We start from the raw sequence: 22863 nt of genomic DNA on the forward strand, positions 1-22863 counted from the left end.
CTCTAGTTAAATAGGGGGGTGTGTGTGAAAAGGAATTACTAGTTTTGCAGTAGATACATGCTACATATAGCTCTGCACTGTCAACAGATGATAAAATAGCATTCAGAGCACTGCAGAAGCCTTTTCATTTTAATTTCATTTCTTTTCCACGCCGGTTCTGTCTGACAATAGAGCTACAGATTCATAGCTTCATAAACATCAGGACCAGATGGACCCATTAGATCAGCCATGCTGCTTACCCTTCCTACCTCGTCCAGCTCCCTGCCAAGAGCTTTATAACTTCTGGTGTCAATTGTGCCACAGGCTCATGTTCCTTGAGAAGGACCCTGTGGGCCAGCCATAGAGTGGCTTGGAATGACTGGGAAACCTTTCCCATACTGACAGCTTATCCAGATTTTTGGGATAATCCCTCCCACCACTTGTGTGAAGGTGTGTGCCTTACTTGATTGCAGGGTGAGCTCCTGTCCATTTTGGGACGGGCAATGGATGCACAGCTCTCTGTCCGCTTTGCAGAGTCAGTGGTGGATTCATAAAGATAATGACAGTTGTAGTCATTAATGGAGAGAATTCATAGCTTCTCCTGGTGAACTTGAGAGCCCTTTGGAGGGAAGTGACTCTGAAAGAGGCAGTGCAGAAGTAATAAGGGAGGCACAGAACCGGTGAGAGGATTCTGCAGTGTGTGAAAAGGGACCTGCTTACAGTCTCACATTGAGACCATTGTGATTGCACCTGCTGTGCTGGAGGCAGGTTTCAAGTGCACTGACTTCAAACAGCTTCCAAAGAAGCTTTGAAATGTGCTTTTAAGGCCGTTGTGCCTAGGAAAGCCAGTCTGGTAATTGATTTACCCCAGTTTAATGTTGCAGAGGATGAAGTAAGAGCTAACACCAGGATTCAGACTGCTCTAGGACAGAAAGACAAAGTGCTGAAGCTGCTTCTCTTACAGAAATCTCTTTCCGTGTGTGGATGTGTGGAGGGAGCCTGGAAATCATCCCCTGCAGTCGTGTTGGGCACGTTTTTAGGAAGAAACATCCCTATGTCTTTCCAGAGGGAAATGCCAATACATACATCAAGTAAGTGGTTTGTACTTTTTTTTTGTTTTGTTTTTTTTGGTTTTTTTTTTTTGTGAATTAGCCTTGTAGAGAGAGGGGGAGCAGAGAAGACAGGCAGGAAAGTTTGTTAGGGAAACTTTGAAATATCCTTGGGCAGGAATTTCTTGAGCTGAAGAAAATGTAAGTCAATACAACTGTCCCATAGGATTTCTCCAGTGTTGAGAATATGACAGAAATAGGACATTTATGTGGTAGCTTTCATCAGCACAGAAATGCAGGGATGGCCCCAGCACATCCCTGAGAGCTGGCTGCTGGGACATCAAATGGTTTAGACCTCGAGGTCATCAGAACACATTTGTAATGACCTGAAGTGAGGCTGCCAGCAACGTCTGTCAGTAGCCAGTGACCTTAGCTGAGGGCTCAGTGTGGCTCAGCTGAACCAGAAAATTTCGTTCCCAGTGCCTCTCTGGGATGGGAGCCACACATGTTGCTGGAAAGGGTGGTTCTGACTCCAGGCTGGTGCTCTCTCCTGAGCAGAGGCAGCAGTGGGCTGCACCTGGCTGGAACAGACCAAAGGGACTGCCAGGGCATACCAGCTGAAGGGTACCTCTCCTCACACACAGCAACACAGGCTGAATCAGGTACTGAAAGGGCTGCCTGAAATGAGCTAAGATCCTGGAAACATCAGGCAAAGAAGGAGAAAATCCAGAAGTGGGAATAGGCATGGGAAGGATGATCAGAGCAGCTAGTGAGGTCAGGAAGGATTTCCTCCATTTTTAGAGAGTGAGGCTGAACGTTGTTGCTGAAGTGAATGACAGAGAAAAGCACTGGGGGCACTTACAGTAAGTGCAGGGTTGTTTCTGAGCTAACCTGCAGCTGTGAGTGCTTACACAGCAGGCTTTCCTTTTAGTGTGGGCTCCCCACTGTCAAAAAGCAGCATTTGTGAAGACCCAGGTATCTGCCACAGGATTCCTGCTGACCCAGGCTCTCTGCAGCTTCCTCAGCCTCTGCTTGAGACAAGGGGGAGTGCAAATGACACCTCTCACTAACACCTGTGGAAAATCACAGGTGATGTCCAGCCACACAGAGGCTGGAGCAGGAAGGGGGTGGCTGTCACAGGCACAGGGCATCATCAAGGAGCAGAGCACAAATTTGAGAATCTCTGGGAGGGCTCTTGCTTTCAGTAGTGAAGCAGGACTACTTCAGAGGGGATGTGGCCAAACCTCCCCTGTCAGAGTGGCTGCAAACCTGAGTGAAAAGGTGGCACCTGCATTGCATCACCTGCAGGAGGAGCAAGGGGAGCTTGAATGGGTACAGCTCTTGTGACTCCCTGCCAGGCACAGCCCCTGGGGACTTGGGGGATGGCTGTGTCATGCCTGGGTGTGAGCCTTGGCACTTATCCCCGTGTTTCTTGTAAACTCAAATGAGATCAGGAAGCCGAACAAAGGAGCCCTGCACGCTGGGCAAGGTTAGGTACAGATGTAGACACTGATTTAGTCATCTCTTGAGCAAGAGCACTTAGACTATTGCTTTAGAGAGAGAGAAGGGGAAGCCCATGAATCAGCAAGGAACTGAGAATCCATCTGGAGAAATGTACCTGTAGGCATCAGGAGCTGGGATGTTATTAACCTTAGGGTATCTATCAGCCTTAATGTTACAGTGTATAGACTGAGAGGAGAAGCAGCTCCTGGCAACCTGATGCTCTCTAGCACTTCTGTTTAAATAGAGGTGTTAGCAAAAAATATCTCCACCTTTCTGCCAGATACTGATTGCTTTTCCACAGAGCCCCTACTTCAGTGTGAGAGACAGCTCAGGCTCCAGTGCAGTGCTGGCTTCATGTGCAGAATAATCCTTTTCAGGGCACCTGGGACTTGGCTGGATCCAGAGCCTGCCCACAGCACCTGCAGCTTAGTGGTGTGGCAGCAGTAGCTTGGAGGCACTGGCCTGCCTTGGAGCAGGAGACTGGAGGACTCCCCTGGTCTGGGCAGGGACAAGCAGATGGGCATGGAGCAGGAAATCCATTTGCAAGAGGAGTTAGAGCCATCTGAAGCCAACAGAAGATTTGCTGAGGTTCAGAAACCTTCTGCAGACACCTGGCTGATGTGGCAGGGTGGCATTCGTGCTGCAGCACTGTGATGGGCCCACTTTCTCTGTAAGTTTTGAATGCTGAGGTTTGCCTCAGTGAAATCCAGGAGTGCAAAGCAGCGGAGTCCATTCAGGATTGAAACAAAGGAAATATTTGCAGATCTTTGGCAGACTTTTCAGAGCTCCATCCCATGCACTAAATAAAACCCCAGGCACTCCTGCCTTGGAGATGATGCTTGAGACAACCTTCAGTTCTGGGTCTGGTGGATGCAAAGCATCCAGCTGAGTTTGAAATGGTGAAATCTTCATCCAAGCGTCATTTGGCCTGATGTGTTTGGAGTAAAGGGAAGGAAGGAGTACCTTCTGTAGTAGTGAGGGATGGGCTGACTCAGAGGGGGCTTGGGTGAAGCTGAGGGTGGCAGGAGGGCAGATGGATCCGTTGGTGCATTGTGGAAGTTGTCCCCTTGGTTTCAGCGTGCCCCCTTGCCTTCCCCAGGAACACCAAGCGCACGGCCGAGGTGTGGATGGACGAGTTCAAGCAGTACTACTATGCTGCCCGGCCTGCAGCCCAGGGGAGGCCTTTTGGGAAGTAAGGATCCTTCCTCTGCTGCCTGTGCCCTGCCTGTGCCCTGCCTGCTGCAGTGGGTGCTCACAGAGACGTCCCTGCTGTGGAAACCCACCTGCGTTGCTTTATAGCTGTGCTGAGAGGGCTCTGACGAAGGAGGAATGATGAGGAGGACTCCATCAATATCAGAAGGCTAATTAATTACTTTATTAGACTATATTATTCTATACTATATTACACTGTGTTACATTACATCTCAGCTGAATCTGACAAGCACTCAATTCTGCTCACACTGCACAGAATCTCGTGACTGTCACCCAGCAGTCCCAACACACACACAGACACACACACACGTGGCCCTGACAGGCCAAGGAAACAAAACACCATCACTTTGGGTAAACAGCCCCCATGTTGCATTCTCCTTTTGCACAAACACAAAATGATAAGAATTGTTTTTCCTTTCTCTGATGTTCAGAGAATGTGAATCCCGGAAATATTCTTGGGAAGAATTGTGCCTTGCTTTTCTCTGTGAAGAGAAATGTGGCCACATCACTTCTGTAGTGACAGTAAAATACTGATGATAGGCACATGCTGCAGCAGTGAGGTGGATAAAGTGCCAGTTTGAATGCTGTGCTGGTTTATTCCAGTGAGTGAACCAAACCCAGGTGGGAAAACCCCCTCTGCCTCTGTCCTGTCCTTGGCATTACATAGAACTCTAAAACCAAACACATCAGAACTACTTCTAATCCCAGAGTGGAGTTTGATGGGGAGAGTCCAGAAGTGTTGGTGGCAACTGACAGGCAGGAAAATCATCAAGTTTTTGGCCTGCTGATGCTTTATTGGAATGCAGCAAGCGTTTGTGTGCAGGGAGTTTGCCATTCATTCTGTGAGGAGTCAGAAATGCCTCCCTGTCAGGAGGACTGTAAATATTTGTGTTGCATTTCTCATTTTCACATGCTCTTCTTTGCCTTAGAAAGTTTCCTTCAGACTCCAGGGGGTTCTGTGTCTAAACTTGAATTCCTTGTGATCACTCTTCAATGTCCAGGACAAATAATTAGAAGTCCTGGAGACTCCCCTGTTTCCTCTGAATTAATATCCTCCTCCCATCCATCAGCACAGAATGAAGCAGCAGCTCTGTCCTCTGCTTAGGGTATAGAGAAGTTGACCTATGTGAAAAGGAGGTACTGGAGGCTTCTGGCTATTCCATAAAAGCCAGCTCATAACAGCTCCACAGGTAGAGGCTGGCCCAGGGAGGAGCTGGAGTTTTGAAGATGTCACTGTACAGCCTGGTCCCTCAGCAGAAATTTTGTCCTGATTAATAAAAGAAAAAAAGTGTTTGACTGTGTGATTAACTTCTGCTGGCTTACCAGCCTGTTTAGGTGCTCATGCAAATCAAGGCCTCCTGTAGTCCTGCAAACCAAGAGTAGCTTAGAATACCAAATAGCAGATTTTAATTTCCTAATATGTTCAGGTAAGGGTTATTGCATAGTAGCATACGTTTTTTACTAATAATTTTTAAATGACTGTGCTCTTCCATGAACTTTCTCAGCTCCAGACTCCTTGTTAAATTGACAATATGTCATCATGCCATTTTACCAAGTGAGACCTCCAAAGAGACAGAGATCAAAACAACTGCTCAAACTCATACAGAGAGAAACCAGAGCTGCTGATGCTCTTGCATGTGCTGTCTGTGCATTTCTGATGGGTTTCTCTCATCTTCCTTTCTTGTGTGCTGGGTCTCACCTTCACCATTTCCTGTATCTCTGTGATATTTTCTTCCCACAGCATCCAGAGCAGAGTGGAGCTGAGGAAGAAGTTGAAATGCCACAGCTTCAAGTGGTACCTGGAAAACGTTTATCCCGAGCTTCGGTACGGATGTGCCATCTCCACCTGCATCCAGCAGGCCAGTGGGATGCTCCATCCCTCCCTCCTGCCCCCCAGAGACACGGGCACCCCCTCCCTTGGGCTTCACAGAAGGGCAGAGGGAATTTTGTGTGGCACAGCTTGCTCACAGAGTGACATTCTGTGATATCTGCTTCCTCCAAGCTCTTTGCTGCAGGGCTGGTGAGGGACAAAGCATCAGTTGTTCCCATTTGCTCTCAGGAATTCATTAGGTATCCTCCTGCCTGTGCTGTGGAACAGGTTGTGTAGGCAAATAAGAGAGTTTTCCTTACAAAAGTAGCCCAAGGCAGAAGATTCACAGTAGCTTCTGCTGGGGTGTTTCAGTACTTAATGACTCCTCCTTAAACAAGCACCTAATTTCCTGTCCTTTCACACTGTTCTGTGGCACTCAAGGCTTCTCTGTTGTGAAACCATTCACCCTAGGATTTTATGACCTGTATTCACATGGCTCTGCCTTGCTCCTAGCCCAATGCTTTGATAAATGTTGTTGCTTTTGCACAGATATCTTTTAGCTACCAATTTACTCCAGAAACCATTGCATTCCCCTGGTCCCTATCAGGAGCCATCCTCAGAAAGAATAGTAAAGTTCTAGAGATACCTTCAGAGACCTGCTGGTGCAATAGCTGAGTGCAGAATCACTGTGTGAAAATTATGATTTATAGCCATTTTCTTTTTTTTTTTTTGCCATGGGTGGCATTGCACAGCAGCATTCTCAGGCAATGCCAGGGCTCTGTGACAGTTTGTTATAAAGTTCCCTTCTCCTGTAAGCTGAGGGCTGCTCACAGCCTGCTCCTGGCTCCTCTGTTTGCCTGGTGCAGTTATTTATTTTTTCCTCTTATAAAGGTCAGCCATCCATCTCTGAGCGCTGCTTCCGCAGCGTCCCTGTCCATGTGCTGCTCTCAGTGCTTCAGTGTTGTGGTAGACCTTGCTACCCCTCATTTTCTGGAGGTGAAATGGTGCAGCCTTACCCCAGAGAGCCTCCCTGTGCGTGGGGCAGTTGTGCATGGGGCAGTACGATGTCATTTTCATGCTGTTCCCACAGGATTCCTGAGGAATCGCTCTATCAGACTGGGATCATCAGGCAAAGGCAGAGCTGCCTGGAGTCACACAAGTCTGAAGACCAAGAGTTCCCCATCCTGAGCCTAAATCCTTGTAACAGCACCAAGGGCACAGTGCCAAAGGCACAGGTAAGGTGTGTTGTGTATCCCTGTGGTGCTGGATGGGAAGAAGCCGTGGGGGCAGCTTCAAGATGATAATTCTTAAGGTTGCTAAAGCTCTGTTGGAAGATTTACCTATTCTGCCAGTGTCTTTCCTTAGGCAACCTGTCATTAAGCCCTGGCAGCTCCACCTGACCTTGGTGGAGGCCCTGGGCAGCAGCAGGGACTGGTGCAGGAGCCACAGGACAGCACGTCCCACTCATCTTTATGGGAGCCTATGCTGAGCATTTCCCACTGCCCAGGAACAGCATGTGCTGCTCATCTGCACAGATCAAAGGCAAAGAGAATTATAACTTCCTCTCATCTCTCAGCCCTTTTTCTCTCAGAATGGACTGAGTTGCAGTGGCATTTGTAACTTCATAGTCTGCATTCTCTCAGTATTGGATTGCCCATTAAACTAGCGAGGATTTAATGAGGATGATCTCAGTTTTTTCAGTCTCACTGAGATGAGAAAAAGCTGTATGAATTGATGTTCTCAACTGCACAGCCTGGGAGATTTTAGAGCCAAAAGCAGGCCCATGTGCCTTGCAGCAGAGTTTCTGGAGCAAGACCCTGAAGATACAAACAGCTTCAAAACTCACCTTTGCAATTTTGGGCATGTCAATAAGTTCTGTGTTCCCTTCTATAAAACAGGGAGGATAACAATCCCTTGCTTTTCCATGGTTGCCATGAAATAATTCAGTAGAAGATGGTGTGGTATGCATGCTTCCTCTTTGCTGTACATCCTTAACTCTCATGGTTACATATTCAAACCAGGTAGCTGTGGATATAAAAAGCCCAGCTTGGGGAGACTGCTTAAAATACCCCTGATCTGTGTGTGCAAACAAAGCATGTCATTATGTGCATCTCTTTCAAATGCAGTTGCATGCTTGTCTGTAGGCAGGAAATTAATATCTGCTTCACAGCATGGCAAAATCAACAATGACTACTTGAATATTAGTTCAGTTCAGAAAATGTAGTTAATATAATTGCAAGTGCCATACAGTAACACTTCTTACAGTTTCACTGGTTTCCATGTTCCAGAATTGTTGGGTTTTTTTCTTCCACTGCTGCATGGACTTTTCACACAAACAGCAAGCTGATGAGAGCAGGTCATCATGTTTTTCAGGGCTAGCTCTGCAGAAGAAAGGAAAAGTGTTCTAACAATAGCAACTTCCAATGAATCCGCTGTTCTAAAAAAAAAAAAACTCTGGGAAAATCAGAATGAAAAATGCTGCTGCAAGTTAGTGTTTCAAAATGAAATGGTATTGGTCTTTCTGAAATACCAATTTGATGTGGTATTTTAAAATGAGAAATGTCATGCCAACAAGTTGGATTGTTTCATTCCTTCCAAACACATTTTGTTTTGACATTTCTGTGCAGTAAATTTTCAGAATTTTTCACGCCGCGAACTTTTCATCTTCCTGTTCTGATTCTGCAGCAGTTTGCAATAGGTCAACACTTCCCACTGGATGGCAACTCTGTTTCTTGTGCACATCCAGGACTAACTTTGCAAAGGAACAGAAAAATGCACTACAAACAGATTGCAGAATGACTGCACTCAGTACACAGCAGGAACAGAGAAAAGCCTTTCCTTTTTATCTTTCTCTGTCTTTCTAGGATAGTTCTTTGTTACTTGCACCCATGGAGAATAGTTCAGATTAAAGCAGGATATTTCAACTTTTATTGTGAATAGAAACTTGTATTTTAATGACTCAGTTGCCACAAGACCACCTGAACTTGTGGATGACGTGGGTGTTACAGTTACCAGGCTGTGTAGGATTGATTATGCAGCAGTCCTGAATGCTACTTGGTTTTGCATTTGATATACCAGAATGGAGCAATAATCTTCACTTTTAACACACTGAAGTCACGTCTTGTTTACCCTAAGCTTCATTTTGTGAAAAACAGGCTTAGCTAAATCAAAGCTGTGCTTCCTTGGCATTCAGTAAGTACCGTGAAAATATCCTGGCTGTCCAAATTCTTTATTATCACTATTATAGTAGCAATAATTTGGTTGCTTTGATTGCCTTTCTGTAGCTGTCTGCCTGCTGGGCTGCCCCAGCCCTTTACCAACATTATATGCATGAAGTCTTGAGACTGGGTGTGAGAAGATCTGGGCTGTCATGGTTTGAGGAGAGAGGCACAGGAGCTGTCAGATGGCAATCAACTGCTCTTTATTTTAGGTTTTCCTAACTGTAGTGTAGGGGAAGGGTGTTCTGAGAACTCTGGCTACATCCATAGTTGGGGTAAATTGATGCAGAAATCAGTGAAATCAGTGGTGAAATCAGTCTTACACCCTTAGCAGGTGTCAGAGAACCTCCCTGGTGGTGTCTGGTGTTGGTCCTGAATTACTGAAAGGGGCACTGAGGCACAAGAAGAACGCTCATTTTTGTGTAGGAGAGCTCTGTCTCCTCATCCTGGGGATCCACCTGGCCCTTTCTTTCCTCTCCAGAAGGCTTGGCAGCTGTCAGGGTGGGCTCTGTCCCCTGAGGTGGCTCTCAGAGGTGTCTTGAGGTGGGTGAGGAGCTCAGGGTGGCTGTCAGGGGGCTCCTGAGTTAGTGACAGGCAGAGATGTTTGTGCAGTGCCCATCCCCAGGCTCTGCCTCAGCTCCTGCCCACTGGAGCACTCCATGCCTTGTTGCATCTTAATTGCTAAATGAACAGATTGATTTAGTTTTTCACGTGAGAAATGCATCTGAGGGAAAATAATTGATCATAATTTTGTCCTCATCTATCTAATGAAGATGTGAGTAGTTGGGTTTTTTTTTTTTTTCAAACCAATGTCAGTTGGTATTAGTTCATAGAGTTTGGAAAAGACATCTGACTGGGATTTATTTAAGTCATTAGCAGCTTCAGGAAACCTGACATGCTTCAGATAAAAACTCTGAAGATGCTTTGACCTGGATATAACACATGTGTAAGCAGTTGCTGCAAGAGGAATGTAAAGCTCAGGCCTCTTTTAGACAAGCAAGGAAGCAGAGGAAAGGCTGCAGCATCCATTTCCTGGGCCTGCACCCCAAAATAGCTGGGCTTTGCAGCTGAGTGGCTGCCATTGCATTTGAGTGGCAGGACCTTGACTCTTCTTGGGAAGGAAAGGCAGTGTGATGACCTGCCTGGTGAGGCTTTGCTGCTCATCCCAGTTGGCTTGAGGTCCTGTGTGTGCTGACTAGATCCGCCCTTTTTTTGAGGAGCATTTAGCATCTGCCCAAACTATGATCCTCCTGAGATATCTCAACCATAAACATTCTCTTCTGACCCTCCTCCCCTCAAAAGCCTTCGTTCCTCTCCTCCATGGGCATGACCTGCCCCAGCTGAAGGCTGGCTGGAGCTGTGGGGGCCAGGCTGAGTGAGCAGAGCAGGGGGGCAGCAGTGTCATCTCTGCACCCAGCTTGTCCTGTGCCACAGTACAACATGAAATGAACACTCGCACGCTGAGGTGTCCAAGGCAAAACAAGGCACCTCTATATTTATAGAATTCTAACAGTGACTGTGGATTGGAGGATGAAATTGCCGCCTCTCTAACTACACTGGTGAAACCAGCAGTCCATCAATTCTCTCCTCTTCCAGAAAGGAATGCAAACCAATCATTATTTACACGTAAAGTGCGTGAGAAACTCCATTACAAAAATGTAATCATCAGAAGGTTTAGAAGAACTTTAGAAGAGCAGGGTAGCAGTCCTGGGCACCTGGACTTTGCTTTCCCTCTCCTGAGATGTGTGGAAGTGCCAGTTGTATCCCAGGGTCTTTGATGAGGGCAGCACTTGGGTATCCTTCGGTGCCTCGTGCAGTCACGTGCCTTGGGAAGTCCTTCCCTGGGATTTTAAGAAGATAATTGGATAATTAGATTGTTCCACCTTCTTCAGAGAAACTTTCCTCTTGCTCCTGCCCCTGCTTTAGGGCAGGGCTGACCTCTCTCTGGGCAGCACAGGCCTCGCTGTCACGGAACGCGGGGCTCCTGTGGCACTGCTCCTTCCCGGGCTGAGGGGCTCCTTCCTCCATCTGCCAGCCAGGCTATGCCAAGCCAAAAGTCACTCTGGAAAATAACTTCTTCAGATCACAATAACGCTGAGTAACAGTGACAGGTGCCAGCTCAGATGATGCTAAAGCCTTGAGAAACAGTCACAAGCCCCAGATGGGGGGTTGGTGTTATCTGAGGCTTTGGAGGAAGGGGGTTGCTGGTTGTGCTGTGCAGCTGGTGATGCTCTCTTCACCAAGTCCTCCCTCTTCCCCCTGGCTCCACCACCCCTCCATCTTTGCCTTTGAAAAGGCAGGAAATCTTGTTTTACCTCATAGGTCTGTTTTTCCTTGGTTCTGGGTCAGCTCTAAACCCTGATGGCATCTCCTCAGGCAAGTCTGCAGCTCTGAAGCCAGGTTAGCTCCTTGCAGGGCTCCTTAGGAGTACCATGGGCTGCCCCATCCACCACAACCTCTGCTGTGCTGGCCACGTCAGTGTGCCAGGGATTAGGAGATAAAGCAGTTCCTCATGGAAAAAGGAAAAAAAAAAATAATCCCAACTCATAAAAATAAGGGAAGAGAAGGGGTAAGATAAAAATGTGTGTGGCCATGGGCATGTATTTTAACTCAAAGTCCTTCATGGATTCTGTGCTGTTCAACTGACTTCCCTCCTCCTTCCCCTTCACATTTCTTCATTTTCTGCATAATTTTCTTTGGCTTTCATCTAGGGCTGAAAGGGAAGAAGACATGATTAGAGCTGGATAAAACATTTTCAACAGGGCTGGCTTCCATAAAAAGCCATTCTGCCGAGATAGATGAGCTGTGTGAAAATCTGTCAGCTGAGATAAAGACAGTGTAAGGACAGCCTGGGGGCAGGAGGGTAGGATCCAGTGTCAGCTGTGGAACTGCTGCTGGATGTGGAACATCCAGCTCTGGAGCCCTCACTTGTTATGATGAACAACAGCTTAGGGAAAATGGTTCTCCCCACCCTTCCTATCCCATGGTCCACTGCTGGATGAGAGGATGGCTCTCCCTTGAGAGGATGTGAATATTCTGAAGGTTTGAACATAGCCTGGTGTGGAAAAAAATAATGGAGAACCTCTGGTAGGAGCAGTCTTCCGTGAGATAACCTCAGTGAAGCAAGAAGGTTAAGAAGTCAAAACAAACAAACAAAAAAGTCCCATGGCCTGGGTTAGTTGGAGAGTTCAACATATACTCAAGTTACAGCATTAACTGGCTGCTGCTGAGGAGCCTCAGGGGTGCAGCTTCAGCGCTGTCCTGAGCTAAAATGACCAGCAATTGGTTAAAAATGTAAAGCAGGTTTTCAGAGCAGCTTGTAGCAGCGTGGGTGCCAAGAACAGATGTTGGAGCTTGCCCTGTAGGGTTTGGTTCTTCACAGATGCTGGAGTAATTTGGCACCTGATTTCCCAGGCTGGTGGTTTACACAGCAGCTGACAGCCTGCGTGGTTGGGATGTCTGGGACGTGTTCCCTGTGGGATCAGGTATACCCTGCTCCATGTGACAAAGAAAAGTGGTTGCCAGAAGGGTGTGGATTACAGCTTTGAAAATGAATGCTTGTTATGTACCCAGATCCTGGGCAGCTCTTGCTGAGGAGCCTGTGGGCAGGCTGTTCAGAAAGCCAGGTTTGATTTCCATGAGCTGGTGGGGAATAGTGAGCTGGGAAGCACAGAGTATGAGGATCACAGTGTGAAGTCCTTGTGGAGCTGGGTCTGCTGTGCAAAAGCCTGTTTTGCCTTCCAGGTGGCTAAGAACCTGAATGAAAGTGGGATTTATATTCCCAGGAGTTAAATGCCTGTAGCTGTCTGTTTTGAAGCTGAGGAGAGGAGTTAGAGCTGCTGACTGTGACAAATACCAAAGGACCAGAAGCATGTCCCTGCTCTAATAACTCATGCTAATGCAACCCAAAACCTCCACCATTCAAAGTCAGGGGCACTGCAGGCATCCCAGCTCTGAGAGCAGGGCAGCCATTCTTCACATTCCCCTCCAGCACTCAGAAAGGTTTGAATTCTCCCAGGAGCCCCATTTTTCCAGCCCCAGCCTAACAGCCATATGTTTGAGCACTGCCTTCCCCTCCACTGCCCACACTGCTGCTCACATCACTTCTCATGGAGCTCTGGCTTCTCCATAGCTGAGCTCCCAACTGTTCTGCTTCTCTTTGCACCTTTTCCTTCCCAGCAGGTTTGGAGTTTTCACAGTCTGTACTCTGCTAAAGTATCTGCCATGGCTCCTGGGGTCTCTTGTGGGAACCCTTGTGCTCCCTGGCCTTGCTGTCTCTGGCAGGGTTCTTGCACTCTGACAGTGAAGCCAGCCTGCTGTTGATCCTCCAGCTCTGCTCACCTGCCCTGCCACAGCTCAGAAACCTGCTTTCCATCTGCTCCCACTGCTGCTGCTCAGAGCCATTTACACAGCAGGAGCTGATCTTGCTTTGCACCCTGGATGGGAGCCCTCAGAAAACCCTTCCAGCCCTGCTCTTTCTAATTTCAAAGTTGATGCTCACAGAAAGTTACAAGCAGAACACCTGGTCCAGAAGTCCCTCTCCAGGGTTATGTAAAGGCATGGCTTGTGGGGTTTCCCATCAGCCAAACCAGCTCTTGTCTGCTTGTGCACACACACAAAGAACAGGGAGACAGACATCCCTTGGCTGGGGTCCTCTCAGGAGGAGGCTCTTGGGTAATATGAGCAGAGGTGAGTGATAGAAAATGTTCAGCTGGAGTAAACTTCTGTGAAACGCTCCTGGGCTAAGCAGTGTGTCTCTGCATCCATGGTGCTTTGTCCAGTACATTTGCAAATCCTCATCAGTCTATCAGCTGCTCCTCTTCTTCTCCCAAAAACATCCACTGGTGAAAAAGATGGTAATCCCAGAGATCTCCTGTTGTTTGGTAAGCATCACACAGCTCAAAGAGTCTCTGCTCCTCCGAAGTTTATTTCTGGGGCTGACAAGCTGATAAAACGATGGTGAACATGAAAAAGCAGCAAAAGAAAAAAACCTCCCAGACAGCCCAGTGGAATGAGAGTGGCAATGGTTTAGCCAACAAGTACAGCAAACCTTTGAAATTCGGTCCCAGCGCCTTGATAGAAAGCAGAGCTTTTCCTCTTATTTTTGTGATATTTGGGAACAGAACCCCAGGAGTTGCAGACATTTGCTATGTACCACTTCTTGTCTCCCACTGACAGCTGCAAAGCGTCTCTGCTGCTCTTCCCTGAAAAAATAGGATTGCACATTGTGTGGTTGGTAGTGTTCCTGCCTCTCTTCTGTTTTATTTCCCATGCTTTTGTTCTCCAACCACAGCCCAGTTCTGGCTATGTGGAATCTTTGGTCTCATGAAACATGTTCTTCCAGAAGCTTTTCTGTGGTACCTGCAGTCCCTCAATGACAACTGCGGTCTTGAGGGGATTGAAACATCCCAATGACTTCTCCTGATGCCTCTTGAAGTCAGTGAGGTTTGTGCTTGATTTTGTAAGGGGCAGGATCCAAGCCCAAGTGTTTGTTTTCCAGGTAAAAGAATAGCAAGAATCAACACTGCTCTCTCACCACCTTTCTTTTTCTTCCTCTGTGCAGGAATGGACGTACACATACAACCACCACGTCCGCCAGCAGCAGCTCTGTTTGTCTGTGTACACCCTCTTCCCTGGTTCCCAGGTGCTGCTGTCACCTTGTAAAGAAGGTGACAACAAGCAGGTGAGCCCTTTTCACTGATCCCCCATTTTCTTTGAAGTTCCCTTTCTTTCATCGCAGTATTACTGCACATTAAATGGCCTGTGCTCTGACTTCATCTGGGAAGCACAGTCAATTTGGGAGTTCAGACTCTGGCCTGTTCAGCCCTTTGCCTCTTAAATGAGTGTGTTGATAAGGATGTCTATTAGTGAGGGTGGTGATCTGGATACTTCAATGCAGAAGTCAAACCCAAACTGGCAATTTAGTTCACATGGGCTGCCAGTCAGGCAGCAGATGCTAACATTTCCCTGCAGTTAATCACTGAGCTGGCATTTGAACCAGTGACCTGGGGAAAAAGCTGTTAGTAATATATTATCTCCCTGAAGCCAGGCAGAGGCCGAGTTAAATGAGTGTGCTCCTGATGGGAGAAATGCTCAGCGTGAGCTCTGCTTGCTGTGTGCTGTGGTGTTGTGAGGGTCCCCAGGACGAGGTGAGAGATGAGAATCTGACTGCAAGTTCTCAGAAGGCTGATTTATTATTTTAAGATATTATAATTATATATTTAAATTATCTACTAAAATTATACTAAAGAAAGAGAAAGGAGACATCAGAAGGCTAGACAAGAATGAATAATAAAAACCTGTGACAGACTCAGAGAGTCTGACACAGCTGGGCTGGGGTTGACCATTAATTAAAAACAATTCACATACTGGGTAAACAGTTCTCCAAATTGTATTCCAGAGGAGCACAACATGGAGAAGCTGAGGCTTCTCATCTTCCCAGGAGAAGAAATCCTGGCAAAGGGATTTTTTAGAAAATATCACAGTGACAGTGTGGGTTTGGGGACCTTGTACTTGACAGCCTCAGGCCACAAGGGCTTGATGCCAGCTGTCCCCTTGATGCTGCAGGGGTCCCAGGATGAGGGAAGAGACGAGAAAGTTGACTCTATGTTCAGAAGGCTTGATTTATTATTTTATTATATATATTATATTAAAAACTATACTAAAAGAATAGAAGAAAGCATTTCATCAGAAGGCTAGCTAAGAATAGAAAAGGAATCAATAACAAAGGCTTGTCTCTGACTGAGACAGTCTGGACAGCTGGACTGGGATTGGCCATTAATTAGAAACAACCAGATGAAACCAATCCCAGATCCACCTGTCGCATTCCACAGCAGCAGATAAGAATTGTTTACATTTTGTTCCTGAGGCCTCTCAGCTTCTCAGGAGGAAAATCCTAGGGAAAGGATTTTTCATAAAACATGTTGTGACACTGGAACAGTGCACTAGAAGCACGGTGGGCAGGAAGCTCGTTCACCTGTTTCTCCTGTCGTGTCTCCCCGCAGCGCTGGGGCAAGGTGGGGTCACACATCGAGCACATAGCTTCACGCTTCTGCTTGGACACTGAGACCTTTGGGGACACCCACGAGAGCGTCAGAGAGCTGGTCATCAACCCCTGTGAGAGCACAGCCATGAGCCAGCGCTGGGACATGCTGATGTCTTGACCTGCTGGAGGACGGGCGCCGGGACGTGGCCACGCGCGGCTGAGACGGCACCGGGTGGGGCTCGGATCCAAACCCTGTGTGCTGTGGGACAGGAGGAGAAGCATTCAAATAAAAATGGGACACTGCACTCCAGGTGGAACAGCGGATGTTGACCGTCAGGCGTGCAGCTGGTATTGGCCTGGTGATGGTCAAGGAGGAGGGATGGCAGAAAAACAAGCCTGAAGTGTTTTAGAGGGATACTGGGGCTCCTGCAATGGGCTGCACAGGACCTCAGCATCCACAGAGTTGATTAATCTCCCTGGAAATGCAGGTAGAAGAGCCTTTAATGCCTAAAGGAGACTTGGGCTGAGCAAAACAAGTACCTCAGTAGCTCTTGGGGGTTGAGGTGGGTGCACAAGTTGGGATGTGCCAAGGGATGCTCAGAAACATCGCCATGGATCAAGTGGAAGACACTGAATTATTTTTGCACTTTGCTGTGAATGTTTCTGTCTTCTGCAGACGGCATGGGGGGAGCTGTGTTGCACACTTGAATTGGTACCTGATCCACGTCCCTGTTGTGTACCCAGAGGCAGAGCAGTCCTTGATGTCTGTGGCCAGGATCAGAGCAGCCAGTGATGGGGGAATCCTGCTCTGTGCTAACTGCACACGGTGCTTGTTGAATCTCCAAAGCCCAAGCAAACAGAGGATTCACTGCGTGAGATTAAAGGATATACATTTCTGTCAAGCTGGGAGGAAAGGCAGTAACGTGATTATTTCTCTTCTCTGAAGGCCATAGGACACTGAAAACTCCCCTAAAATTTTGCTGTGTGTCTCTCACTGCTCGGCTTCAGATCTGGACTAAATCAAATTTTCACTTTTCTTCCATAAAAGTAATATTTTTCTAATTGAAGGTAATTGTGTCATATTTCTGTTTCCCGATTTCCAAACTACAGATGAAGGGACTCCCATAAAATGCTGCTGCTGATGGAACGGTGAAGGTTTAATTTTTAATTAAAATTAGAGACTGCTCCAAGAATGGAAGAGGGAAATTACCTGGGTTTGCTTCCCAGTTACCTTGTAGCCCACAATGTCAAGTACTGAAGAAAAGGTTTGGGATTCCCCATTCACACCAGTGGGCAGGGTAGCCTGGGTCACGATGTACCTCTGTCTCCAAGTCACTTAGCATAGCCAGACCAGGCAGAAATTATTTCCTTTATTTATATTATTATTTCCTTTATTTATATTATTATTTCCTCAGCTTTTGGAGATGTCTTTTACCAGAGATCATGCAGGTGCTGCCTCTGTGTGGAAGTGGGGTGACTGCCTGAGGGGAGAGTAGGACAGACAACCTCAGGAGGGGTCTTAGGAACAGAAGGTCCTTTCCAGCCTGTCTTTCAGGGCAGCTGTCACTACAGCCACAGGTAACAGGTAACAGCAAGAGCTGTGCACACAGCTCTTGTGTAGTAACAACTCTCAAAGAGAACTTCCACAGGACTGTCAATGTGACTTGAAAAAAAAAATACATCATTTCTGTCTGAAAATGCTAGGATTTAGTGAAAATCCTATCCTTTGTTTCCTGTGCTGCAAACTGCAGGTGAAATACCATAAGCTTTAAGCCTTCAAGTGCTCTCAGCATCCCTTCTTGAATAAATTGCTGGCTTTCAGGATTTTACTGCCTCAGTTTCTCCTCCCTCAGTGCTGGGAGAAAGCCATGTGTATGAATCCTCACGGCTTTAGAAGCAAAACTAGTATAGCTCTTTATGTGCAAAAGGTCGAGGTGCAAAATGCTTTTCATGTGCTGCAGTGATTACTAACCTCATCAGGCTCCCTTGGTGCCAGCCTCAAGGGCTTCTGTTCTGAGAGGGCTGGAGCAAGCTGTCATTTCGTGGTGGGAGGTGGCATTGTTTCTGTGCCACCACTCTGCCAGGAAACAAAGGGGAGCTCTTCAAATGGAATGGACCCGCTTCTCAAAGGAGGGCAGTGACCTTGGGCTTCTTTTTAATTGAACAGGGACATATCACATGTGCTTCTCACAATGGTGATGACAGGCAGGGAGTGGTAATTCCCTGTCTAGTGTTTACAAGGGAAGGCAGCTCCCAAGAGCTTGAAGCTCAACACGTTCACACCTGTACTGTGCCCAAAGTCTGGAACTGCCCAGCAGCTGGCAATTCAACTCTGAAAATTCAGATTGCTGAACAGCTTGGCACGGGTTTTGAAGCTCAGCATCTGGCAGGTACACTCTGAGCAGGACCTCAGACCTATCTAGCTTTACTGTTTTCCACCAGAGCTGGAAATCTCTGTTCTCCTGACAGCCAAAGCTCTCTAAACTGCTCTTTGCCTTAGCAGAACCAGCTACCTCACTACACATATGTGTGTGCTTGGGCACATGGACCCATGGGACCTGCAGGGATGTGCTCTAGGAAGGAGTTGTTTGACCAGCTTTGCAGCTCTCTTGCCTTTTGGGAAACACAAATGCTATAGCAAACCCCTCCTATTCCAAAACCTGTGTTCAGTGATCACTGTGAACCTGTCCAGGGCAGTGGAGAGGGGGGCATCAGGCATGGTGTCCCTTACCAGAGAGCAGCAGCCAGGTGCAGCTAAGTCTCTTGCAAGCCCAAAAGCCACCACATACCTCACAGACCTGGGGAGCAGCAGCACTTGTCAAGCTGGTGATTGTGTCTCACACAGCCATCAGCTGTAACCCTTAGGCTACAGCTTATTTCATGGTCCAGGAAATGAGATTATCCCTATGGATCAGCAGTGTTTTCAGAGAAGCCTGAGAGTATCAGCCTGACTCCTGGGGAGCTTTATATAAAGCTGGCCATGGTCTGGCAGTCTCCAGAGTTAACCCCAGTATGGCATTTAGCAAATCTGCCTAACACCCCTGCAGAGAGACTGGCATGGTGTCAGGGAAAAGGTTAACTTGCTGCTGAAATCCAACTCGCACCTTCAGGTTTCTTTCATTTATTAAAATACACTGAAAACAGATGAACTTTTCTCGCTTTGTGTTTTTTCAATGCCTGGACAAATGATTGCCATGCTGTGAACAGGTACAATGTGACTGATTGGGATCTAGATGGGCTCCCAGGCCAGTGCTGCTTAAGCCCCAGCATCATTTGCTAGTAATGCTTTTTGGTAACATTTTGCACTGCACTGACTTGAAAGAACATAAGATAAAGCAGAAAATATGATTCTAATCCTGGCTGTTGAGCTTTGTGACAGCCTTTATGATCTCCAGGTAAGTCACTTCTTGTGCCTTGGGAAATTTAGATTCAGAGCAGGAAACTCAAGGCTGGAACCACTACTGGCTTTTAAAGAGCCAGCTAATGCTATCTGAAAAAAAACCCCAAAACACACCAGATAAGGTAAAAAAAAGCACATCCCCTCCATATCAAAGGAGATCCATGTTCCCATGAGAACAAATCTGTCTGATTTTAGTTGGGCTGGAGAAATCTTGCAGTCCTTACATTGCTGCTTGTGTGATTTCTAGGTGTCCCATGCTCATCTTCTCTCTGCACCAGTGCAGTACCATAAGGTAACAACACAAATCGTCTGTGCACGGAGCCTCAGGTGACAACATGTCAAGGTGGGGTTTACTGGTAAAGAGGTGGAAACTGAACTCAAAGATCTTCGTTTACCCAGCAATGCAACAGCTAAAGGGGCTGGTGGATGAAGACTGGAGAACTGGTGGTGGTTCAAGACAAGCACAGCCCCTGACTGCTAATCCCTTCTGCTTCTAGGAGTGGCTTGGGATGGCTTACTTCATTTCCCTGCCACAGTTCCCCAAAAGTTTAGTGAAGACCAGGTGTCTTGAAGAGAGAAAAAGCCAAGGATTATTTTTTGTTGCATGCAAGACCAGCAGTACTGGGCTGGCAGTCTCCAGTCCCTTTTTATCTGCCTGTACAGGTAAAAAAGTTCAGATGGAGTTCATTTTCTTTATAACAGCCTGTAAGGTCCCGTGACCAAAACAGTGTTGATAACACACAACAATGTTTTAGTTATTGCTGTGCCTGCACAGTATCAAGGTCTTCTCCATCTCTCACTCTGCTGCCCCTGTGAGCAGGCTGGGGCTGGGGGTGGGAGGGGGGACAGCTGGGACAGCTCCCCCAGACTGACCAAAGACACGTCTCATGCCATATGATGTGACACTCAGAGGTAAAACTGGGGGGAGTTCTGCCACAGGAGGTCTCTCCTGGCTGGGCATCAGGCTGCAAGTGGTGGCTGACTGCCTTTGCATCACTTGGTTGTTTTTGGGGATGTTTCATTTCATTTCATTTCCCTTCATGACTGTCTTTATCTTGACTCACAAGTGTTTCTCCCTTTTGCTCTTCAGAGTCTTTCTCCCATCCTGTTGGGCAGGGAGGGAGGGAGTAGAGGTCAGCCCACCCAAATGCCCTAAGCAAACCAGGGTCTGTGGTGTGACAGGCTGCTGTTCCTTGTGGCTCAGGCTCTGGTCACAGCTCTGCAGTGCGATCTGCACTGCTCACATTTCAGATTTGAAAAGCTTCAGTGAAAAGCTGGGGGTTAGTATTGTTTGTAGAAGGGATAAAGGAAGCAGAGTCAAGGAGGTTTCACACAAGCAACAGAAGAAACTTCTGCCGCTCATTTATGTTCTGGATAAATTAATTTTGAATGATCAGTCCAGCCCCAGTTTTAATGTGCAGCTGCTTTACATGGCTGCAGAGTTAAAGGAAGCCTGTGGCATGGGTGTCCAGCTTATGTTGAGACTTACATGCTGAAATCCAGTGGCATTTTTCCAGATTTATGGATGTTTTCCCAATGTCCACTCTTCTGTTTCTCCCTGGAAGTGCCTTCAGAACCCTGTAAGAATAAAAACCTGTTGCAAGCTACTGCCTCTCCAACTGAGTCTAATTAAGTTTCGAATGGAGCTGCATTTTAGCACAAAGCTGACAAAGAGCAACACATAAATTTACAGGTAAGAATGCTGCTTTTGTGGAGCTGGGGGCTGCTTTGTTTTCCCTGATACTGCTTCGGCACTAAAAAAACCCAAACTGGTTCTGTGTGATGTACAAAAGAAGCCAAGTCTGGGTTTTGCATAAGCACACATGTAATAATTATCTATCAGCTGTCCATCACAATAAGTGATGTCTCTCATTTTCCTTTGACTTACATGAAAAAGTGTCCAGGCAAGGTATTGCTACTGCAGAGGGTTAAATTCAGTTGTAAAACCAACCAGCCATCCAACCAACCAAAGTGAAAAAAAAGGAGAAGGAGCACTGAAAGTTTGTATGTAACCTGATAGGTGTAATAAAAGAATGACATTGCAAAATTAGGGCTGTTCCCAGGGTGAAAGGCTTAGGAGTCTGCAAGTCAGTAGGAATCTATTTAGGGTCATTTTGAAGAGCCCTAGTGACTCAAAGTTGCACCATGGGGACAGGTTTATAACACAGCCCCTGAACAAAGTCCCTCCAGTCTGCAGTTTTCTGAAAGAACACAAGACTCTGCACTGCTCCTGTGGCCCAAACTGTGCTCCTGCCAGGGGTTCAGCATGGACTTTGTGGTCCTGACTAACTCTGGCCACGGACACACCTGATGGATCCACGTGTCTGTGTCTCTGCAGCAGGCAGACAAAAACCCTGCCTCCTTTTCACAGCTTTGGAGCAGTTGTGTGAGCCTCTTCCAATGGAGACTGGCATCCTGGTGCTGTGATGGTGTTCTGTCATTTGACATGTTTTCAGAAGAAGCAGTGTTACAAGGACTTTGAGCAGTTTTCATGAATTCTGATCCTGCTGACAATTCCTGTATTATCCCCATGGACACCCAGCCTGTGCTATGTAGCAGAGATTGTTGTTTTCTCTAAATGCAGGGTCAGACCCAAAGCCTACATGTGGTCACAAGGAGATCCAAGGGTGTTACTAACATCAGCTCTGGCCCTTCTGGCCTAAGCCCACACAATTTAGATGGCTTTTACAAATTTTACTGGACTCCAGCTGCCTGAGGCCGCTGACAGCAAGGACGTGCAGCAAGGATCATCTCACCAGCAGCAGAAAAACAAGGGAGAAGCACTTCCAATCCTCATAGTGAGGCTGCTATCACCTCCTTACTCATCCTTGGGAAGTAGATCTGGGAGGGGCTGTGCAGAAGGCAAGGTGGAGAGGTTTCCTGGAGGTTTGGCAGTGGTGGGAAGCACTGGCTGGCACTGCAGCTGATGGGGTGGATGGGTTTACAAGACGTGGATGTTGGGGAGTAACCAAGGACAATTCAAATGATTTGGGCATGAAAACAGCTGCACCTATGGGTGCAGAGAGTCTGGGTGGATCTCAGATCAGCACCCTGCACTTCCAGGGGGGATTTATTTTGACTGATAACTGATCCACTGCTTGAAATGGCTGCCCCAGAACGCTGAAGGGGTTAAAAGGAATTTGCTTATCTGGTTACAACATACTTTCACTTCTGTTAATGGAACTGTGATTGGAGTGGCAGTGGATTATTCAGTGCTCTGGACATGAAGCCTTGGTTTGGACAGGGCCCATGTGTTGACAAGAGGCGTTGCTTGTGCTGTCTCTGCAGCTGTGTGCTGCCAGAGCATGCACTGGTGTGTTTGCAGTGGATCCTCAGCGTGAAGGATCGCAGTCGTCGCACCTTCAAATTGATTTTCTTCTAGGGAAAGCTGTTGGAAGCAAAAACCAATTTGGTTTGTATAAACTACATTAGAGATAAGAAGATATCCCTCAGAGTGCACGAGATCACCTTAGAAGACGTTTTCACCCTGCTGCGAGTAACAAGTCGCACAATAAAAGGAATTTCTCACAGCTGATCTGATCTCCACCCATCCGTGAGCTGGCTCTGAAATGAGATAAACCCATTGCCTCTAATTCAGGACAGGTGTATCCTATTTCCCAATCACATTACAGACACTAGGGAGGCCTGGAGGTGTTAAGACTGAGCATATAACCCAGGCAAGTGAGGCAGCTTTATCTCCTTTGAGG

At 47.2% G+C, this 22863-nt stretch overlaps 1 protein-coding gene across 1 annotated transcript in view; it reads left to right on the top strand.

Annotated features, from left to right (window-relative positions):
- Nucleotides 1-18901, top strand: part of GALNT14 (polypeptide N-acetylgalactosaminyltransferase 14) — a 95163-nt gene extending 76262 nt beyond the window's left edge. Inside the window, exons 10-15 of the mRNA XM_059840729.1 lie at nt 944-1070; nt 3631-3723; nt 5485-5568; nt 6644-6788; nt 14335-14454; nt 15776-18901. Coding sequence (XP_059696712.1) covers nt 944-1070; nt 3631-3723; nt 5485-5568; nt 6644-6788; nt 14335-14454; nt 15776-15934 — 728 coding nt within the window. The 3' untranslated portion in view covers nt 15935-18901. The remainder of the gene's footprint in view (nt 1-943; nt 1071-3630; nt 3724-5484; nt 5569-6643; nt 6789-14334; nt 14455-15775) is intronic.
- Nucleotides 18902-22863: the final 3962 nt, after the last annotated feature.

Source organism: Haemorhous mexicanus, chromosome 3 (assembly GCF_027477595.1).
Source record: "Haemorhous mexicanus isolate bHaeMex1 chromosome 3, bHaeMex1.pri, whole genome shotgun sequence".
Lineage (NCBI taxonomy): Eukaryota > Metazoa > Chordata > Aves > Passeriformes > Fringillidae > Haemorhous > Haemorhous mexicanus.